Source organism: Salvia hispanica, chromosome 3 (genome assembly GCF_029641045.1).
Source record: "Salvia hispanica isolate PSC_SH4W2 chromosome 3, Shi_PSC_v1, whole genome shotgun sequence".
In the NCBI taxonomy this organism is placed as follows: Eukaryota; Viridiplantae; Streptophyta; class Magnoliopsida; order Lamiales; family Lamiaceae; genus Salvia; species Salvia hispanica.
In genome coordinates this window covers 57,338,305-57,359,631 of record NC_142694.1, presented here as the reverse complement: position 1 = coordinate 57,359,631, position 21,327 = coordinate 57,338,305, and the positions used below count along the sequence as shown (strand labels likewise).

The following is a 21,327-nucleotide window of genomic DNA, read 5'->3' as shown; positions in this document are numbered from 1 at the left end:
ATGTGCCCTATTTTTCGTGGACGAAGGAAGTAATATATTTTGGTATAATTGAAAATAAAAATAAAAATTAATAACATTAAAAATTAAATAAAAAAAATAGGTTTTAATTGATAGGGCAAACACTAGTCCGAACCACTGCAGAAAAATGCTCGAACTAAGAAATGCTGATATGGCGACCACTAGTCCGACCATTATAGATATTCTTAGTTATAAAATTAATTTATTGAAAATTCAGTGGGGTAAAACATAAAACAAATTAGATATGCGAAAGCATAATTTTCCAAAAGTAGAGGAATAGAATTTAGAGACTAATACTACTATTTTTATGTAAGAATTAGCCTTCAGCAATATTTTAATTAAAAAAGTACGCATACACCTTTTGGGTATTTCTTCCTTTCCTTTTGAGGATTATCGCCACGTTCTGTCTCTCTCAGCATTCTCACACTATTGAGCTTTACCAGCATTTGCTTTCCTCATCATTTATTGTTATTTTGCGTTGTCCACCGGTTCATTCTTACATCATCCACAATTCATCATTTCTTTTATTAATTTATTTATTTCAAAAATTATAATTTCAATTTAAATAAAGTTTTTTATTTAATTTAACATGCAAAATTCAAGAAAAATGTATTAAATTCAATTTAACTCAAAGGAAATTTTTATCTATGGTAGTCAAACATGAGAAGAATGATTCGGTATATTCTCTCTACATACTATTATGAAGAACTTTTCTTATCATATGGAAGATCCATAACCGTTGTAAAGTAATTCTACAGTTCAATACAATATGGATCAATGTATGGTTCCGCTCTACCATTTATGTTCTTTTTTCCGGTATTTTTGGTAATTAATTATTCTACCAGTTCACCGCCACATGAATACGTGACATATAACTTTAATTGGTAGTACAAAATTGAGTAAGCTAACACTTCTATAGGTGAAACGTTAGATATCCACTTTTACATATATAAGTACTCCCTCCGTTCCTTAATAGTTGAGTCATTTTTCCATTTCGGAAAGTTCCGTCATAGTTGAGTCATTTTCATATATAGTAAATTTTTACTCTCTCTTACTCTATTCTCTTTACTTTATTTACTTTTTACTTTATTCTCTCTACCTTTTTTCTCTTTCTTACTTTTTTATATATTTATTTAACACACTCAACATTCATTTCTTAAACTCCGTGCCGAAAAGTTCTGCCTCAACTATGAGGGAACGGAGGGAGTACTTCATATGTCCCTACTAATATGACACAATTTTCTTTTTAGTTTGTTCCAACCAATATGACATATTTATATTTTTTATAACTTTCTCTCTCTATTTAATACTCCTTCCATCCTATAAGAATATGCACTTTTGTTTGAGTACAATTTTAATGCATAATTAGTAAAGTAAGAGAGAAATAGAAAGAAAAAGTGAAAGTATTGTTAGTGGAGAATAGTCTCACCTAGGCTTGCTTAACCGGCCGGTTCCGGTTCTATTCGGTCGGGTTTGACTGGGTACCCGGTTACAAATTTTCATGAATTCCGGAATCGGAACTGGATCCCACCGGTTCCGGTTCGAAACTGACTGGTTCTTACCCGGTCGATTCCGGTTACAAACCAGATCCGATTTGTAGTTTTAATTTTTATTTTTTTGAATAATTCAACATCCAATATTCCAATACTTAAAAACAATAATTCAATAAATACCTAAAAAGTATAACACCTAAAATTTAAATAAACACACAATAAAATACTAACAAGTATATACACCTACACATGCAACACCATACACACACACAACACCTTAACGCGCACACACAGCCCTATAAGATAATTGGATACTAATTAATATCTTATCAAATCTAAAATTGAAAATCTAAAATTGATTTATTATTCGGTTCCAGGTAGAACCGGAATTGTTGAGAACATTAGAACCTAGGGGCGAGCAAAAAAACCGAATATCCGAACTGAACCAAACCGAAATTTTGAAATTCGGTTCGGTTTTTTCAATTTTTCGGTTCGGTTCGGTTCGTGCAAAAAAAATAACCGAAAACCAAATTATATTTTAAATATAATATTATATATATTTATTCTATTAATTTAATATATTATATCATATATATAATATATATTCTTTTAATATATTTTATATAATATGTATTATATATATTCTATTGATTTTATATAATATATATTTATATTCTATTAGTATATATAAAATAAATTAAATTATATATGTTAGTAATATATAGTACTATTTTTTTCGATTTTTTCGGTTTTTTTTTAATTTTGGTTTTGTTCGATTTTTTAAGTTCGGTTATCGATTTTTCGATTTTCGATTTTTTAGTTTTTCGGTTTTGGCAAAAAATCGAACCGAAACCCGAATGCTCACCCCTATTAGAACCGGAACTAGCAATTACCTGGTCGGTTCCGATTCCGACTCCGGGTATTCGAGAACCGGAGAACCGATTAAGTAGGCCTAGTCTAGCCTTATTAGAGAGAAAATAATTTCTAAAGATAGAAAGTGCATATTTTTGTGGGACAAACTAAAAAGGAAAAAAAATGCATATTCTTGTAAGACTGAGGGAGTACTTCTTACACCCACTATTTCTCTCTTCAATTAGCCATATTAACCAACAACTCTTAAACCTTATGCCAACTAAAAAATATGCCATTTTAACCTGAACTAAGAGTAGGGGTGGGAATACGGATATTGGGTATTGGGTTTACCGGTACCCGACCCGATATCCGTCGGGTATTGGATACCCAATATCTAATTTTATGGGATTGTGTATTGAAATTTAAGATAAATCGGGCATTGGGTAACCCGAATGAGTATCGGATATTACCCGAATATCCAATTTATTATTTAAAGCATTTTTAAAATTAGGTTTAGCAATTTAGGCTTCAAGAGCTAGGCTAATTTATTTACTAATCACAACTTACTAAGTTAAATCGTAGATAAATAAGTCAATTTCTCTTACTCTAGGTCACGGCTTCTCCAAACTCTCAAGTTTTACGTCTTGCACGACCAACTCATGTGGTTTTTATATTTTAGTTAATTATTTTGACTTTTGAATTAATTTATTGGTTGTTTCTACGGTTTATTTAAATGCATAACTTTTAGTATTATTTTACTTACATATTGCATAACCAATCTCCGTAAATATAATCATATACTTTAAAATAAAAGTGAACCCCTTTTATAATTTTATACTACAAAATAAATGCAACACTAAAGATATTAGTCAATTTAAATATTTCTATATTTATTTTAATATATAAAATTTAAATTTTTTTTAGTTATTAACGCATGTAAAGAGTCGAGAATTTGGGTACCCGATACATCGGATATGAATACCCGAAAATATATCGGGTCGGGTTTTGGATAGACATGTAGATGATTTTTGGATTTGGGTATCTGTTTTTTTCAGATCAGGTATCCACGGATACCCGTATTCCCACCCCTAACTAAGAGAGTACATAAATAAATGACTTTGTTACTTTAATTCTCACAACAATGTTTCTATTTCCATAATTTTTTGCGGTACACTTATATTCCAAAAAGTAAAATAATACTACTATCAATTTTACTTAAAGATTGGGATATTTCTTTAGTTAATATCTCAAATAATAAGACAAATATCATTTATCCTATATCTTATATATCGAGTAGTTCAAAAGTAAATTATTCCCTTTGTCCCGTAAAGATTGTCTCATTTTAACTGGACACGAGTTTTAAGAAATATAATGAAAAGTGAGTTGAAAAAGTTAGTAGAATATGAGTCCTACTTTTACATACTCCCTCCGTCCCGGCTAAGATGACACATTGCTTAACCGGCACGGGGTTTTAGTAGTTATTGGTTAAAGTGTTTAATTGGAGACAGAAAAAATGGGTGTAAGTATTAAAGTAGAGAGATAAAGAAAGATGGATATTTTAATAAGAGTGAGAAAAAATGGTTTAGTGTATTAATTGGATAGAGAAAGTTTCCAAAAAAGGAAATGTGTCATTTTAGTTGGGACAAACTAAAAAGGAAAACGTGTCAATCTTAAGTGGGACGAAGGGAGTATTTGTTTTATAATAAAATGTGAGTAGAAATGAGTTAGTGGAATATGAGGTCCACTACCAAACATGGTAAATAATGAAATGGGACAATCTTTGTGGGACGGACTGAAATAAAAAAAAAATGGGACAATCTTTGTGGGGCGAGGGTGTAGGAGTTTAAATACTCCGCAACATTTAATTATAGAGGATTATATTAGTGATTTAGAATTTAAAATATGATTTAATTGTAAAGAGACCCAATTCGATTGTATGTATTCTCCCGTTTGTTTTTTGAATCAGCAGTAGCTACTACAGTCCATTCAAAACCAATACAAAAACAAAAATAAAAATCAGTCTGCCACAGTCTCTGTTTCTCTCTCTAAACACCAAATCTGAATGAATGGCAGACTACGAGCAGCAGCAGCAGCAGCACATGATCCCGAAAGAAACGGCCCTCCAAGCCCTCAACACCATAATCCAGCTCCACTTCGAGAAAACCCTGGAGAAGAAGCGGGCCGTGGATCTCCAGAAGAAGGAGCTGTGGAAGCTGTTCCACCTCTTCTTCCTGTTCCTGGGCCTGGTGTTCGCGGCCCAGGCCCAGGCCTCCCCGCGCCTCCAGTGCCGCCACTGCTGGGTCCCCATCGGCCTCCTCTCCCTGGCCCACCTCATCTTCTACGTCTCCGTCGCCCAGACGCTCCGCTGCATCAACGGCTTCAAGTACCAGCGCCGCTGCCACAAGCTCACCCTCGGCGTCGCCACCGATCGCCTCCGCCGGCTCAAGGAGGCCGGCGCGGTGGATGAGATTGAGGAGCTGGAGATCCACTACCAGGAGCCGCCGGAGAGCTATTTTGGTAAGTTTAAGAGGAACTGGGCGCTGCATTTTGGCTTCTTGATCTTCATTTATGGATTTATGGTTTCCTCTTCCGTTGTAATGCTCTGTTATTAGGATTCGGATTCGGATTCCATTTCATTTGGGGATCTTTCTTCCTGCTCTACTACTCTTTGCTAATTTGATTACTTACTCTAGCAAAACAAACAAAATTTAATTGCAACTCTGCCCTTCGGAATTAACTAGCAAGAAATTAAATTAGTCATGTTACACTGAAATGAACTCGGCTTTAGATTCAAAGTAATGATGACGGGTGCGTCTTTTGACTGCATACGTTTGGACCGTTTGGTAATGCTGAATATTTTTTAGTTATACCCATTTTGAAAACATAGTCACTAGAATGAATATATTCAGTTATTCACCGAACTAAGTACTCCCTCCGTCTTACAAAAATTAAGACAAAACTTTTGAGGATGGAGATTAAAAATTTATACTTCCTCCATTTCTTTATAGTTGAGGCAGAACTTTTCGGTACAGAGTTTTAGAAATGAATGTTGAGTGTGTTAAATAAATAGATAAAAAAGTAAAAGAGAGAAAAAGGTAGAGAGAATAAAGTATAAAGTGAATAGAGTAGAGAGAATAAAGTAAGAGGAGTAAAGTAAGAAAGAGAAAAAAGTTATCATACATAGAAATAACTCAACTATGAAGAAACTTCCTGAAATGGAAAAATGACTCAATTATGATGAAACGAAGGGAGTATTAAATAAATAGGAGAGATGAAAAAAGTAGGAAAAATAATAGAGAATAAGGTAAATGATGGAATAAAAAAAAAGTGATTATGTTTTGTCTTTTGTTAAAAAAAGGAAATAACTCAACTTTATTGGGACGGATTAAGAAAAAATATGACTAACTTTTTTGGGATGAAGGGAGTACTACTACCGCTGTATAAAATGTTTTCATCAACGAGTAGTTTTTATAAGGGGCTACACGTTTTAATTAGAGTAAAAAAATGGTCTTGGACACAAGTTTTAATTAGAGTAAAAAAATGGTCTTGATCTCTTAAAAGAGAAAAATTTACCAAATTTAGATAGAGACGGAAAACAAAATTATCTAGTAGTGGTACTCTCTCTATTCTATGTATCTTTTGAGCAAAGGTTTTAGAAGTGAAAAAAAGTACGAGAAAATAAAGCAGGAATGAAGATATAATTTTTGTCATAAAAGAAAATATCTCATATATGATGGGATGGTCTAAAAGAAAACACGCCTCACTTATAATAGGATGGAGGGAGCAGTATGAATTGCATGGTGCTTTTAATATTTACTTGTTATATGAATAGACAAACATGTGTATAATAAATGTAGTATATAAATAAATAAATAAATAACGGCTAAAATCACATATTCATATACTACCCCTATGAGAATTGGATTACTATAGCACTACTATAATTTTCTATAAAACTAAAATACGCCCGACAAATCATATAACAATGTTGACACACAGAATAACTATTGCTAATTATGAACTATGTAATGACTCAAATTCCCGATCTATTGGATAGAGCATAAACATCTTAAAATCTCCAAATCACCAAAGCCATCCTTCCTCAAACTACACTTGGTAAAGCAAGCTCTAGGTACCGAAAATTCACTCAAGAGGTAGAAAAAAAAACCGAAATTAATTCATCCTTTATTGCGACAAAATTACTCATTACCATATTACAAACCAACTCACATATAACTACACGGTTTAACAAGAGATGAATTCCCATGTTTACATGGCAAAATCTCAGTAAGTTCCATGATTTGTTCATCCGAACTTCCCAATCACCCCAGAGTGGTCACCGAGGACAGATTGTTGGCAACGATCTGATAACCATCACCGCTCTCTGCATCGTCTTCTTGATCCTGGTGGCTGATGTCATCGTATTCCCCAAGCAACGGATCTGATCCATGCTGCTGGGGCGGTGGCTGTTGGCCCATCATCTGCATCAAGATTTGCTCAGGCTTCAAGTTGTTCAAATTATGTTGCAATTTCTTCGACTTTTTGGCATACAGAGAATCCAGCATACTAAAATAAGGGCATGTTTTCGAATCCTCCGGCCTCCTCTTGTTGCTCTCTTTCACTCTCTTGTAGTACTTGTTTATATTCTCCCATTTCTCTTTACACCTCTTTGCATTTCTGTCGTGCCCCATCTTCTTCATGCAAGCCGAGATCTCCTCCCACAGAGGCCCTTTCGGCCCACTGTCTTGGTACTTCAAATCAAGATCAGTTTTGAGCGATATCAAAGCTTCTACTTCCGCCTTCGGCCACCTTGAGGAGCTCCCCTGAATGGTGTTCTCCCCTCCACTGTGATCATGCTTGCCAGTGTGAGTGGAAGTCTCACCTCCACCATTCTCTAGTAAGTAGCTAACCTTCTCCAACTCATTCTCTTGTTTCCCAGAAGCTTTCTCAAACAATGGACCGAGGATTTCTGGGACGTGCAGTGAAGGCATCTGCTGAGCGATCTTCTGCAAGAAGGCAAGCACAGCCGCATCCTTAGCTGCTGCAATTGCTCTTTCTTGAGCCAGAAACTCCTGCTCCCTCTTTATCCTGGCCGTTTCTTGCGCCTTCCATGCTTCCTCCCTAGCTATCCGATCCTTCTCGCATTTCTCTATAGCTTCAACGAACTTGTTGAGCAAATCCTCTTGCTTCTGCAAGACATCCTTCATCAACCTCTCCAAATAGTCTGCTAGCTTCCTATTCCTCTTCACACTCCCCTCGGAGTCTTTCCCACACGATGATGCAGTGGACGTGGAGGCCGACAGGAACTCAGCATCAGGGTCTTGGCTTGAACAAGGTAACACGGAGAAGTCCTGACTGAAAGTGACACCGCCCTTGGCCATTGCAGCCGTGGCATCGACTGCGTAGGAAGGAATCTGGTTCAACGGAGTGGATGGCATAGAGAATTGGGCGTCGAGAAACTCTAATTGCTCGAAGAATCTATAGTTTTTGCCGTTGTGCCGACTGGATCGGCCATCTTTGGTCCTTCTGTGATATTTATAAATGTTTTCAAACTTCTCTTTGCATTTCTTGGCGCTTCGATTGTATCCAAGCTCACCTAATTTCCTGATAGCAACAGAAATCATAAACTCCAAAACCCTACAAATTCGCCTAATTCCATAAATCATAAACTCCAAAACCCTACAAATTCGCCTAATTCCATAAACCATAAACTCCAAAACCCAAAAAATTCGCCCAATTCCATAAACCAGCAATTAATTATGCAAAAACAGTTCACACATCCAGTTCACAGCTCGATAAAGGGCAAAACCACAAATTGAATCAATCAATCAGCAAAGATTCAATCCAAACAACATAAACTTGCAGCAAAAACCTAAATTGATTCAATTCGATGAAGAAACAGAGCTAGAGAAGGGAATTGGGGCAAATTACGAAGCACTAAAATTGGAAATGAGAGCTGCCTACCTGGAAACTTCATCCCAAAGAGGACCTTTAAGCGGGGAGTCACGAAATGCTGTGTCCATTTCAGACCTTACTTTGAGCAACGACAATGTCTCCTCGCGCGGCCACCGCGGTCCGCCTGAGCTCCGCTCGCCGTCGCCGTCTTCGTCGTTAATCCTGGCGGCGACTGGAGCTGAGCCGCCATTGTTTTCGACGAAAATAGAGCTCTCCAGCATGCTTTCCTCCCCAAATTTGAGACAAGCTTTTTTAATCGGGTGAATTTTTGCTTGAGCAGTTAAGGTAAAAATTACTCGATCTTGTTTGAATTTTCTGGGAAATTATTATCTTCTCCTCAGATTTACTGGCTTCAATTATTATCTTTTCTGGCAAATTTTCAAAATTAAGCACAAAAAAGGGGTGGTGAAGAAGTAGGGTTTGCTTTGTTTTATCTGTGAGGATAAGAGAGCGGCGTTGTGGTATGGAATCGTAGTCAATATGTCGGAATTTCATTGGTTTGAAAAGGTGAAATTCTACAATTTCAAATGTATTTGACTTTTACGATATGCACTATTGTTTTCACAAAAAATAATTCAAATTTACATATTAAATATATATGGCATTTAATACTACAAAGAAGATGTTTTATTATTGCATTACAATCACTTGCACTATCGCATATTTTCATTTAATACATGAAATTGACATGAGAACAATCTTTAGGAAAATTACACTTCAGTGTCCAGCGTTTCCAAATTATGAATTTTCTGCCCTTTCAATTTAAATTTGATCAATAATAGTCACATATGAATCTTTTATTTTATTTTTTGTATTAATGAAACTAAAAATTTTCATCTAAGTTAGTATTCTAATTTTTTTTTATTAAGTTCTAGATAATCTTATAACCTTCAAAGTATTAAATTAGACCATTTTCGTATCTTTTGCAATTTTTCGTACACAATTTAAATTCTAAAGAAATTTATTATTGAAATGCTAATAACTTTTTAGTACTTAATTTCAGAGTATATTTGATATTGTACTATATTATGATGGTTAATTTTTAGATGATTATTATGCATGTGGTAAAAATATAACAACCAAAGGTACAAAAGTCACAATAAATTAATGAGTGAACTACAAAAATTATTTTTGGACTTTACACATATTCGGTCCCTAAAATTTAAAAATATCATTTGCGGCCTTTGATGCTTGCATGTTTTTAGTCGTTTCACACTTTTTAAAACAAATTTCAAACTTAAATATCTCCCTAGCTCTGTAAGATATTTGTTTGTGTACTTTCATTTATCCAAACTATTGGAAATTAATAACAAATTCCAAACTAAGCACCCAACTACAAAAAAATTTTAAATTAAGCACATGTACCACACTTTGCATTTATATGATATGAATGCATCCTATAATTTCAAGCTTAGCTTTATATTGTTACACCAGTATCTTAAAAATAGAAACTCCTTCTATTCTGGTCTATTTTATAAAAGTAGAAACTTAATATTTTAGAAAAAAAAAATCTCTCTATGAGATAAGACCTATTTTTTAATAACACAGTCTTCTTTACATTTCTCTTATTTTATCAATTTTATATTAAATCTCTTGCTATATCAAAAGTTTATATTTTTAAAAAATGGAGGAAGGAATATTTATATTAGAAAATATTTCAAGTTTCATCATGTAACTATGAATACATTATATAAGTGACTCACTCTTTTTCTCTCTCCAATTAACCACATTAACCAATAATTTTTAAAATTTCGTGCCAACTAAAAAATGTGTCATCATCATAGCCAGGACGGAGGAATTAGTATTTAAGTTCGCCATTCAAAAAAATTAGAATTGAATTAATAAATTTCATAAAATTATGATTATAATTTAATTTTATGGTACCTAACGGATCTAAGAGATTGAAAATTTGAACTTTTATAGAATATCACTAAGAGCATCCGCAGCGGTTGTCCGTAAGACGGACGTCGTCCGTGCCGACAGTGCGTCATGCGCTGTCCGTGCCGACGGTAGGGCGCTGCTCGATAATAAGAGTACGTCTGTGCCGCTGAGCAGGGCGATGTGGCGTTGCATGATTGGCTCGTTTTTATTCCGATAAATTTATTTATTTTTTAAAAATTCGTAAAAAAATAAAAAATAATCCGAAAAAAAGAATAAAAAATATTCTCGGATTCCCAAAAATATAGCTATTTCTTTACCATTTTTTCCAAATTTTTTTGATTTAAAAAAAAATTATCCCAAAATTATTTATAAATACTCACATTCATCATCCATTCTTTACATCAAATTATACTTCAAATTTTCGTGTATTTTTAATGCATTTTAATATTGTGAAAATGTTTTTATTTAAATTGAATAATGGAATGGTGGCACCATTAAGCTTGTCCTTGCGGAAGAGCATGAATGTGGGTGTTGTGCTCTTGCTTAAGAGCAAGGAGTAAAAAATGAATAAAAGTGGATCCGGGCCTACATACGTGCTCTGGCCAAAGAGCACGGATGGGGATGCTCTAAAAGTTATAGAAATAGCAGACGATCAAGTTGAAAACAATACCCAAAAAATGTTGAATTGTTGCACAACGCCATGCACACCTACATGCTAACATGCACCATGAAAAATGTACAAGGCTGAGCATTCGATTTTAAACTTGATTTTTGCTAAAACCAAAAAAAAAAGAGTTTGTAATTTTATTTTTAAAGAGATCTAATGAAAAACAACAGTTATAAAATTGAGATAAAAATTTGTAACATTAGAAATAATGATCAAAACTGTATTGAATTATCAGTAAAAAAATCCAAAAAATTAAACCTAATTATTTTTTATCATAAAAAAGTCAATCAGTCATAGACAGATCCAGAAAAACGAATTTTGAAAGAGAGAAAACTCTAATCCGAAGGCAAAATCTGAGAAAACCAATCTAAATTCAATATTTCGGTCGTTTAAAGAGATCTAATGAAAAACAACAGTTATAAAATCGAGATAAAAATTTGTAATATTAGAAATAATAATCAAAACTGAATTGAATTATCGGTAAAAAAATCCAAAAAATTAAAACCTAATTATTTTTTTATCATACAACAGTCAATCAGTCAGACAGATCCAGAAAAACGAATTTTGAAAGAGAAAAACTCTAATCCGAAGGCAAAATCTGAGAAAACCAATCTAAATTCAATATTTCGGTCGTTTATGAATTTCAAAATTTATGCTCACCCCGACAAAAAAAATCACCAAAAAATGCATTTGCACGTATTCCTGCTTGACAACGATGATAAAAAAAACAACAATGGAAGGGGTAGTTAAAATTTTGACACAAGGATTTTGAAATTTTGAACAGAAAAATTAGTCAGCAGCAGCACACATGCCAAATTATTCTACTCCATAACAGAATGTAACAGTTAGGAAATCTAGTGAATAGCTTGATATACGCAAGCTCAAGCTAGAAATGCCAATATTAAGCCAAATTATTCTAAGCAACAGTACTTCCCATAAGGTATTAACAGGCTCCCAACGCTCTCATGTTAGCGTTCTTCTGTTACAAAGCCATGAAATGGATAGACGAGAGTAACTTTGGCAAATTTCCAGCTAGACATGCTACTAGTATAATAGGTGTACCCGCATATTTCAGGCATCTTGTTGAGACTTTTTGGCCTCCTGCTCTTTCCATTGATCAGGGGTCACAGCCTTTGTTATGGAGAGAGCGTGAATATGTTTCATCTCTTCCGCCAACGCAGCATTCACCAGCCGGTGCCTCTCCAGCAGTCTTTTTCCTTCAAATTCTTGTGATACAATCTCAATGCTGTAACTTGCACCACAACTAGCAACAACCATAAAGTTGGGTAAATACATGGATTATTACACTACAAATCATTATAAGAAGTTCGGTTGTATTTGCATGTGTGCTTACCCCCCAGATGTGTCGATAACATCCTGAAATTAGAACAGATGAAAACAAAGGTAAGAATTCCAAGGAAGACAATAACGTCAATGAAATGCAATGAATTTTGAAAGCACAAAAAAAAGTAATAGTTTCAAAAGATAACAGCATAGCATGGTTGTCCTCCATCCTCCCCCAACTACAAGTTTAAGTAAAGCCCTTCGACCCCAGACACGCATACAAACACAACCTCTTGCCTCGGACTCATTAAAAAACCTCAAACTGCACGAATCCATTAGAATCCGATGCATAGTTTTGATGATATCTCCCCACATATGTAAGCCACTTACAAAATTTGAAGACATTGTTACACTCCAGCTCGGTATAACTCGTTGATGAGGAAGCTTTGAGAAGATACAAGTACAATTATACATATCAATGAAATACCTCACAACCCCCTCCCCTCATAGCCAGAGCTTGATAAAAAAAATCCCTTGTGCTACTAGAAACTATTGAGCACTAAGCTCATATATAGCTGAATGATTTCATGGTTGTGTAAACAGTGAGTGATTTCAGTTAATGCTACATCAAACCATATTTAATCCTCAATCAGGTTGTGGAATGACTCTCAATATTTTTTCCCAGGCTCAACAGCAACGAACTCAAAATAGAGAACCCTAGAACCTAGTCTATAGATATATAACTCAATCCATACAAATACTCCCAGTGACATGTTAATTGATCAAAGGGAAGATCAAATTCAAATCTAAAACTGTAAAATTCTAATCATTATCCCCGAAATAGAAACGAGATTTGACCAACTCACACCTGCCACAGTCGTTATTCCCCCAAAATTAAGAGAATCACACATTAAATAGTAACATTCCAGAAACTAATCATTCAGCAGTAATAAAATGGATGGGGAAGGCAAAGAGAAGAGTGATAAATGAATATAGAAATTACAAGATGAGAAGGATTGAGCTTGGACTTCAAGGTTGATTCAACTTGCTCCTTGCTCACCGCCATCTCTGAGTCTGCGTTTTTTCTGTGCGTGGGTTTTAAGCTTCCAACTTTGTAAATAAAGATACTACTTTCTTCAAAAGAAATGATTCTCTTTTGATATACATAGAAGTCAAATGGGCTTCGCTTTGGGCTTAAATGGGCTCTGCGCTTGCTTTTGAAATTCATTTTGGCCCGTATTTTAATTGAATTTTATTATTTGAACTATTTAATACTAGTAGTAATAAAAAGATTAAATTATTATTCAAAACTGGATGATAGGAAAAATGGGGGAGGATTTAGAGATTTTAGGAGATTACATTTTGAGGGAGAAAATCGGAGAGAGTGTGGTGTCGAAGGTGTGGAAAGCGAACCACAGAAGCAGCGGTGATGCGGTGGCTCTGAAGCAAATAGCGGCCACCAAGCTGACGTCACACCTCAGGAATTGCCTCGACTGCGAGCTCGCCTTCTTGTCCTCCGTTAACCACCCCAACATAATCCGCCTCCTCCATTTCTTCACAGTAACCTCTTCCCTTTCGTTGCTTACAAATTGTCAATTTTGCTATGAATTTTTGTAATTAATTCACCTATTTTGAACTTTTTATGCAACAACATGTATTTTATGTACAAGTTTCTATATTTAACTTGAGAATGATCATATTTGATTATGATTTAGAGAAGTGTAACAAATCTGGCTTCCTACAGAGAGATAGGCTTTCAGTTCTCAGGCTCAGCCCTTGTGTTTTGAACTTGTGAGCTCCAAGGGTTTTACTTTTTACTTCATTTAGGTGCCGTTCGATTGTCATGACTAAATATCACATGATTATCCATTTAGAATTGAGTTGTGAGATTATTTTAGTTGGAGGGAGTGGCTATGACTAATTATCACATGATTATCCATCTAGGATTAAGTTGGAAGATTCAATCTCATGAACCAAATACAAAACATATTTAATCCCGATATATAATCTTGCAAACTGAACAGCCCATTATTGTATACTCCCTGATAAGATAAGACAAAACCATGCTCAGTATCAGGATTATGTTATCCTTGTCATGGAGTTTTGCGAGGGGGGGGATTTAGCTTCTTTCATCCGACTCCACGGCAGAGTTCAACAGTGTCTAGCCAAAAGATTCATGCAGCAGCTAGGTAAAATTTTGTTCAACCGCTAAATGGAAGTATATATATTACTTATTTGATATAAACTTAGAGTATCAGGTAATGGCCTCCAAGTGTTGAAACAGAATCATATTGTTCACCGTGATCTCAAGCCTGAGGTATGTCCCTATTTCAAGCTCAACTGTTATTATTTGCCCATCATGTTCAGACAACTCAACAACGTGTCTCTTCCCTGCAACCATCTCAGAATATACTCTTGTCTGGCTCTGAGTATGACCCGGTTCTAAAAATTGCTGATTTTGGACTATCAAGGTAATATTGCTAAAAGATCTAGACTAAAGTATGCTAATTATTACTCCCTCCGTTCCATAGTAATAGAGTCATTTTGCCATTTTGGTACGTTCTATAGTAATAGAGTCATTTCCCTTTTTAGTAAAAGTCAACACATTTTTCCACACCTACTTTACTCTCTCTTATTTTTTTTCTCTCTTCATCTCTCTACCTTTTTCATTTCCCACTTTATTCTCTCTTTACTTAACTCACCTAACACAATTTTTCTTAATCTCCGTGCCGAAAAGTTTCGCCTCCATTACTATGGAACGGAGGGAGTATTATATTGTAACAGTCCATCTATTATCAGTTTAACTTGGATTTTTCGTTTGGGGCTCAGGATATTACTACCTGATGACTCTGCACAGACAGTGTGTGGATCTGTATTTTACATGGCTCCAGAAATTCTACAGTTCCAGAGATACAATCACAAGGTTTGTTATATTTCTTGACTAGATTATAGTATTATCAAAGAATAATGATCTAAGCTTCTTGATAGGTCGATATGTGGAGTGTTGGTGCAATTCTTTTCGAACTTCTTAATGGTTATCCCCCTTTTCATGGCAGGAGTAGGGTTCAGGTAGCATATGAAATCATTTCAACTGGCAGACTTCAGATCTCTCTAATATAGACTAACACTTTTGAGATTGTGTTCATTTTAATAGTATTACTACATTTTTTCTTAAATATAGTCTCTCTCATAAGTAAAGTGTTATCCAGCTTCTGCAGAATATCAAGAAGTCTACCTCTCTTCCATTCGCTCCTTTAATTCTTCCACAGTTGCATCCTGATTGTGTTGACTTGTGTTCGCGGTTGCTATCCATTAGTCCAGGTCTAAGCTCTATACAAATGATTAGGACACGTCAAACTGAAACAGTTCGAGTATAGCGAGTCACAGTATGAGCTTTCTTTGCAGATGGTCGTCTATCATTCGAGGAATTTTATCAACACAACTTCCTAAATCATTGAAGTTGGAGTAGTTTCCCAACTGATGAAGTAAGTAAAAGCTTAAAGCTGTATTTTCTTACTAGGAATTTCTCTGTGTCTTATCATACATATGTTGACGAGCTTGATAATCATCAGGTACCGTTGTAATCTGCTGTCACTGCCATAATCATAGCATGTTCAGTTATTTTAAGCATAGCAAGTAAAAGCTGCACCAGCCTAAAAAGTACACCGGCTTACTGATATCAAGAACAAACGCACATCTGCTCGAGCTACCTGTGACACCTTTTCCAATTGACCTTTGCGACATACTCAAGATACGTTTGTGGGCTGAGGTGTCACTGTGATAATAATCATAATGCCACCACATGAAGAGGGATGATGTTGCATGAAAGTGACTCTCTTGGTGTTTTTACCTGAACAAAGGATCCATGATTTCTGCTTGTTCAGTCCACGGTGGTTTTAATCTCATCTGAGCTCCGATTTGACCATATCAGAAGGTATCACAGGCTCAGGCTGAGGGCGGCTTGCGACTGGACTGTTGAAGAACGGAATGTTATCAACTCGTTGAGGCCATGTACTATTATTATTCCTTCTGTAAAATGTTCTGTTCATTTGTACCTTCAATATCCTCAACGAGTAATAATTGGAGATTAGTGAAGAGTCATGGATTAAGGCTTCTTATTTATCTGCACAGTTGTCTTTAAAGAGTAATTCGGCCTTCTATCGTATGAGAATAAGATATGGAGACCCGAAATGAAACATTGTGGAAACTATAAATAGCATTTTGGTAGGGTGACAAAATTCCAATCCAAAGTTGAAGATTAATGGGGTGCTATTTCCTGCTTAGATTCCATCCATCAAGCAAAAGAAATATCACCATCTTCTCATAGCAACATTCTTCTCAACTGCAACTATACAACTCTATATACACAGCTTTATTTACATAACTTAACCAACCTTTACAATAAGTTTTATGCCCAACTTTCGTAGTTAGATCAGACGCCAAATCTGGCCTCACTGTCAAAATCATATATGTACACAGAAAATGGACGATTTCACCAAGATCTTCAAACAAAATTAAACGAACCATGGCAAACACATTCTGTACAGATAGATCTTTACTATAGGGATGACCTTAACTTATACTTGCATGAACCCGCTAAGCAGAGCTGAGACCTCAGGATTTACTTCAATTTAAGCAACGACTCTTTCATTTTTCTGTAGCCATGGAGCTCCTCCAGAGCATTAGCTGTAGTCTTGGATGTCACGAGCCCAAGCCCAGATGACACACTATTTGAAGCAGAAGACTGCTGGACTCTTGGCTCTTCAGATATTTCAGTTGTGTCCTTGATACTGTTGGTCGGTGTCTGAAGCGTGGAGCCCTGTAGATCTTGGTGGAGAGGTGGTGCTTTCTTCAGCATACGAACAAGAGCACCGACAGCAGCATCTTGTGATCTTTTAACAAATAAATTACCCCCGGGCTCATTCGGATGTCCTGGCAGCTCAAACAAACCTGACCTGTCAGAACCATCCAGGACTGGTTAGTTCAAGTTCATTTCAAGCAGCCATTTAAGTACTACATCCTATTTCAGGTCATGAAGATCAAACTTGAACTTAGAATAAGGCACAAATTAATTGTCTTGGTGCAGACTGAATGTATATCTGGCTAGTTTGTTCACATTAGTAGAAATGGCAAAACAACACTACAACCTCAAAATGTAATCGACATCCAAGCCAACAAAATTCAGCACATAATATTTGAACAGTTTGGTCTAAAGCATGCCCCAGTAATTAGTAATCAGCTTTACTACATTATACAAAAGACTGAACTTCACCTTTTCAATTAATATTAAAAACAGTAGTTGTGACAGGATCAAACATTTTTTCTTCAGATCAGTAGCATATGCAAGCGCATAAAAAAGAGAAGGATCATACATCAAAGTATGTTATCTTCCTCACATTTCCAGATATAGAATTGACGGCCAGTGATTATTGGTCTATCATTATTCAATTGATATTGAAGTAGTTGAATGGATATAGTCATTAGGACGCTACAATCTTGAATGATTTGTAATGATTATTTTTTCATTAACAGGCTGAAAAAGGCTGTACTATATAATGTACATATCATGGAGATTGTGCTTGTGCACTGGGACTAACATATGTGAGAATTTTGAGGACTGGTTAAAACTTGAAAGTTAGCTGAAAGTCCTGTTAGCAATATGTTGTAGATTTTCAATTAATCTTATGATTGGGAGTACAGTTAATAACCTTTATATTGTCCACAAGAGTATGCAACTATGATGTGAATGTGTAATTCATGAACCCTTACAAAATGCAAATCATGAACTGGAGATTAAGTGATTAACACATTGCGTATATGAAAGTGCAATTCCTGAAATGATTGGGTTGTAGGAGGCATGTCAGATGGTGTTCTACAAACATTATGGTGGTGGTAGCTCAGGAAAAAAGTTTATCTAAGTTCTAGCATAAAGGTGCAAGAGTAGGCCACATTTGAATTAAATACTAAGTTCTCATTGTGGTCGCCTAGAACCTTTTATGCTATCAATGAGCAAATTAATACAGTGCAGAGGTGGTTAATTGCACGTGATCTTTGGTTGATATATAATGACTGGATATTTTTTAATTTACACTTTAGAATTCGGAAATCAGAAGTATATTACTTAAACAACCAGAAGAGTGTCTATGCCGAGAACAGTTGAGGAAACGTAAGGTTTTGATTAGAGCAAGCAAACTTATGGCAACATGAGTTATACAAACACTAGTTAATGCTTCATCTTTTGCAGAGTTATGAATAATGAACATCAAAGACCAATCCTGGTGATGAAAACAAAACAATAGCTTAATCAATTTTCTTTTCAAAGAATGTCATGAGAATCTCACAAAGTAACATCTAGGACCAAACAATTTGGGGGAGCTAGTAGAGTGAGGTGTACAATATATCTGAAAGCATACCATATAGTAACTTCACTAGCAAACTTAGTTTCTGTCTCCCTAACCAGAACTTTTAAATAGGATGAGAAGAGATTAAAGTACTTTAAAATAATTTACATATGCAGCTTTTGAAAAAGAAAATTCTTCAGAATCTTAAGTTTGCTAGAAATAATTACTATTCCTAATTCCAAAGAGGTGCTAATCCTAGGCACAAATATATCTTCCCCCTTCAAGGAACTCCAGGTTGCTGATGCATTCAGTAGGCTAATCACACATATCTCAGATGTATAACACCAAAATATCTAAACATGGAGAAGCATGTTCTATTTGTGCAATTGGGAAAATTAAAGTACTGTACAAGGTTGCACAATTACCTGGAACTTGGATCGAGTATTTCGTCATCCTCGACAACAAATGGTCCATCATCATAATCATCCTGAAATGATAACCTACTGGAAAATGATTTAGATGGTGAGCTATTCACTGATGGTCTTGCCCCAGGTATCTGGTGTGGTCTATCCTTGCTGAACGAGAGTAACTGCAGCATGAAGCACTACTTAGTAAAGCATTTGTCACAAACTGAAAAAATTATAATCTACACTATAATCAAACTACATGCCTTGTCAGCTGTTGAGGTTGGCCTCACATGTGCAATGTTCTCAGCAGCTGATAGTAGAGTAGCTTTCATGGGAGGTGAAGGGGGCATCAATTGTTTGTTTGGCAGTAAAGGCATGCTAGAAAGTCTTGTCACAGGTATGCTAACAGGAGCACTTTCACACCGCAAAAGAGCTTTAGATATATGACTATTGGGAACATAGGTGGGTGGTGATGGAGATGGAGATGGTGAAAACACAGGGGAAGGCCAATACTCATCATAACTTGGAGTCTTCATGTAAGCGACAAGTGTTTCATCAGGTACATGATGAGGCAAGGATGGTGGTGGGAGACGACGGCAGCGCTGTTTTGCTAAAGAGGCATGGGAATCGGAGTATGTTGGCGAAGGTGAAGGCGAGGGGTTAGCTGAAGGTGGGGATGCTCGATACAAGTCATAACTCCAACTATGCCTCCTTCCAAATGGAGACGAAGATGGGGAGCTCTGTGATACAAAACCAGAAGGAAACCTTTTCAGTGGTTCCGCCATGGGACTCCCAACATATTCTGGAATGAACTGCGGTGATATAGGAGTCGAAGGATCCGAACCCATATCCACTACAGATGACCGATACAATACTGAGAGGCAAAGCCTGCCACAAGAAGTGTCAACCGGAGTAAATACAAATCGCTGCATATCTGCCTCTTCTCTGCGGGTGAACGGCTCAACAAAAGACGAAACACGATGGGCAAGATTATACATCCTAATATGAGCCGATGAAGTGAGATCCCGAAACAGCTTATAAGCTGGCAAAAGCCTAACTGTGGCATACAGAGACCTCAACAACAGTATAGACTTCTTATACAAAGCATGAGAGCTCGTACAATTCGACCTCTTCTTACTCCCAGTCGAGCCACCATTCTTCTTACTCTCATATTGCAAAACCCATCTCTCAATAATCCTCTCATTCTTCCCTTCACACCCAAACTCCTCATTATCCGAGCCATAGTAGTGCCTCTCCTTCCCCGACACAAACCCCGTTTTCGGGGAGAAATTCAAAGGATCCCAATCAATAGGCCTCTGCATTAGTATAACATCAACAATCATAGGCTCAAGGTTACTCTGGCGCCAAAAGTCTATGTTCTCTAAGGCAGCAGGGCAATCCCTAAGTGCTAAATTAAACCACTTATCCCGAGGCCTAAAACTGGAAGAAGACGAGGAAGAAGAGGAGGGAGACAGCGAGGACAAAACCTGCTCCCCGCTGTAATTGCGAGAGGAGACATAAGGGCAGCGCGATTCGAGAATTATGTGAAGGCTTTTGGCGAAAAACTCGGTGATAATCTGTTCCATTTTGGCTCGCTCCGAATGAGTGTTCCCGTGAGAAGAAGCCATTGATATTTTAACAGAAAATCCCCAATTAAACCTAAAAAACAACTTCACGGAATCAAATGCTAATATCGAAACATAAGATAACAGAAACAGAGATGAACCGTGACGGCGGCCGAGGAGTGATCGTGGACTGCTTCAATGGGGATTGCTTCAAAAGAGGGGTTTGAGGGTATTTCCGTCCGTTGAAGTCGCAGTGTATGTTAGAGTTCAGATGAGAGAGAGACAATGAAGTGGTTTATCTTGATTTTGATTTTGGGACTGAGAAAGTCAAGTGTGTTTATTTTTTGAACTTTTTAAATTGTTTGATTATATATATTTTGATTTGTTGGTTACATCTATACAATTAAATTATGGTGAGGTTAAGGCATACTTGCATAAGAAATCATATATAGAGATAAAAATTACTCTATAACACATAAAATAATTAACAAATGGAGTATAAAAACTTATCAAATGTAACTCGATAAATGAGACAGTGAACTAGTAGTACTATAAATTAGGTCTTCTAGCTTTTTCAATTTCTAATAACTTTTAATATCATAGGTAGTCCTTAGAATAGGTTAATCATATTTCAATTATTCTTGCTTTATTTTGTAACCATTTGTTGTAATCGAGAGATTTATGCATGCAGAGTAGTTGGGAAGGATGTTATGGTAGGAGTCGCAAAATTTTAGAAGAAATTGACGATACAATTGCAACATAGTTTCAAGATGCAAGAACACTTAGGTCGTATTCGCCTTCCAGAGTGAAAATGAAAAAAATAAAACTTGAGAGAAATGATGGCGGTGAGGTCCACTAATTTGA

At 35.9% G+C, this 21,327-nt stretch overlaps 5 protein-coding genes across 9 annotated transcripts; 2 read left to right on the top strand and 3 right to left on the bottom strand.

Annotated features, from left to right (window-relative positions):
* The first annotated feature begins 4,337 nt into the window (after positions 1–4,337).
* Positions 4,338–5,024, top strand: LOC125216136 (uncharacterized). The gene has a single exon (XM_048117770.2). The coding sequence runs from the start codon at positions 4,430–4,432 to the stop codon at positions 4,973–4,975; it is 546 nt and encodes a 181-aa protein (XP_047973727.2). The 5' UTR covers positions 4,338–4,429; the 3' UTR covers positions 4,976–5,024.
* Positions 5,025–6,518: 1,494 nt separating this feature from the next.
* LOC125215121 (trihelix transcription factor DF1-like) lies at positions 6,519–8,787 on the bottom strand. The gene is made up of 2 exons (XM_048116442.2): positions 8,328–8,787; positions 6,519–7,967 (listed from the first exon to the last, which is right to left on the bottom strand). The coding sequence occupies exons 1-2, from the start codon at positions 8,537–8,539 to the stop codon at positions 6,686–6,688; spliced, it is 1,494 nt and encodes a 497-aa protein (XP_047972399.2). The 5' UTR covers positions 8,540–8,787; the 3' UTR covers positions 6,519–6,685.
* Positions 8,788–11,655: 2,868 nt separating this feature from the next.
* Positions 11,656–13,297, bottom strand: LOC125215013 (BolA-like family protein). Its single transcript, XM_048116291.2, has 3 exons — positions 13,154–13,297; positions 12,221–12,243; positions 11,656–12,130 (listed from the first exon to the last, which is right to left on the bottom strand). Exons 1-3 carry the CDS (start codon positions 13,214–13,216, stop codon positions 11,938–11,940), a joined length of 279 nt encoding a protein of 92 aa, XP_047972248.2. The 5' UTR covers positions 13,217–13,297; the 3' UTR covers positions 11,656–11,937.
* A 159-nt stretch (positions 13,298–13,456) lies between these two features.
* Positions 13,457–16,268, top strand: LOC125215012 (protein kinase family protein). 4 transcript variants are annotated; one of them, XM_089069439.1, is made up of 9 exons: positions 13,457–13,710; positions 14,222–14,339; positions 14,409–14,467; positions 14,557–14,621; positions 14,980–15,073; positions 15,139–15,219; positions 15,369–15,471; positions 15,556–15,635; positions 15,723–16,268. In XM_089069439.1, exons 1-8 carry the CDS (start codon positions 13,465–13,467, stop codon positions 15,606–15,608), a joined length of 819 nt encoding a protein of 272 aa, XP_088925565.1. In that variant the 5' UTR covers positions 13,457–13,464; the 3' UTR covers positions 15,609–15,635; positions 15,723–16,268. The 4 variants fall into 4 exon arrangements, with proteins under 4 accessions (XP_088925565.1, XP_088925566.1, XP_047972247.2 ...); XM_048116290.2 differs by having other exon boundaries at positions 13,458–13,710; positions 15,360–15,471; XM_089069440.1 differs by lacking the exon at positions 15,139–15,219 and having other exon boundaries at positions 15,360–15,471.
* A 178-nt stretch (positions 16,269–16,446) lies between these two features.
* LOC125215011 (Autophagy-related protein 13) lies at positions 16,447–20,774 on the bottom strand. Of its 2 annotated transcripts, XM_048116289.2 has the most exons (4): positions 20,625–20,774; positions 19,162–20,557; positions 18,917–19,080; positions 16,447–17,105 (listed from the first exon to the last, which is right to left on the bottom strand). In XM_048116289.2, exons 2-4 carry the CDS (start codon positions 20,524–20,526, stop codon positions 16,772–16,774), a joined length of 1,863 nt encoding a protein of 620 aa, XP_047972246.2. In that variant the 5' UTR covers positions 20,527–20,557; positions 20,625–20,774; the 3' UTR covers positions 16,447–16,771. The 2 variants fall into 2 exon arrangements, with proteins under 2 accessions (XP_047972246.2, XP_047972245.2); XM_048116288.2 differs by having other exon boundaries at positions 19,162–20,761.
* Between the last annotated feature and the right edge of the window lie 553 nt (positions 20,775–21,327).

Coding starts and splice junctions, on each gene's coding strand:
- LOC125216136 (XM_048117770.2), top strand. CDS start 4,430: ATGGCAGACTACGAGCAGCAGCAGCAGCAGCACATGATCCCGAAAGAA.
- LOC125215121 (XM_048116442.2), bottom strand. CDS start 8,539: ATGCTGGAGAGCTCTATTTTCGTCGAAAACAATGGCGGCTCAGCTCCA. Junction 7,968..8,327: donor CTTTGGGATGAAGTTTCCAG/GTAGGCAGCTCT, acceptor TGTTGCTATCAG/GAAATTAGGTGAGCTTGGAT.
- LOC125215013 (XM_048116291.2), bottom strand. CDS start 13,216: ATGGCGGTGAGCAAGGAGCAAGTTGAATCAACCTTGAAGTCCAAGCTC. Junction 12,244..13,153: donor AGCTCAATCCTTCTCATCTT/GTAATTTCTATA, acceptor TTCTAATTTCAG/GATGTTATCGACACATCTGG. Junction 12,131..12,220: donor GTTATCGACACATCTGGGGG/GTAAGCACACAT, acceptor GGTTGTTGCTAG/TTGTGGTGCAAGTTACAGCA.
- LOC125215012 (XM_048116290.2), top strand. CDS start 13,465: ATGATAGGAAAAATGGGGGAGGATTTAGAGATTTTAGGAGATTACATT. Junction 13,711..14,221: donor GCCTCCTCCATTTCTTCACA/GTAACCTCTTCC, acceptor AACCATGCTCAG/TATCAGGATTATGTTATCCT. Junction 15,472..15,555: donor GTTGCTATCCATTAGTCCAG/GTCTAAGCTCTA, acceptor CTTTCTTTGCAG/ATGGTCGTCTATCATTCGAG.
- LOC125215011 (XM_048116289.2), bottom strand. CDS start 20,526: ATGGCTTCTTCTCACGGGAACACTCATTCGGAGCGAGCCAAAATGGAA. Junction 19,081..19,161: donor CAACCTCAACAGCTGACAAG/GCATGTAGTTTG, acceptor TTCATGCTGCAG/TTACTCTCGTTCAGCAAGGA. Junction 17,106..18,916: donor ATACTCGATCCAAGTTCCAG/GTAATTGTGCAA, acceptor TGGTTCTGACAG/GTCAGGTTTGTTTGAGCTGC.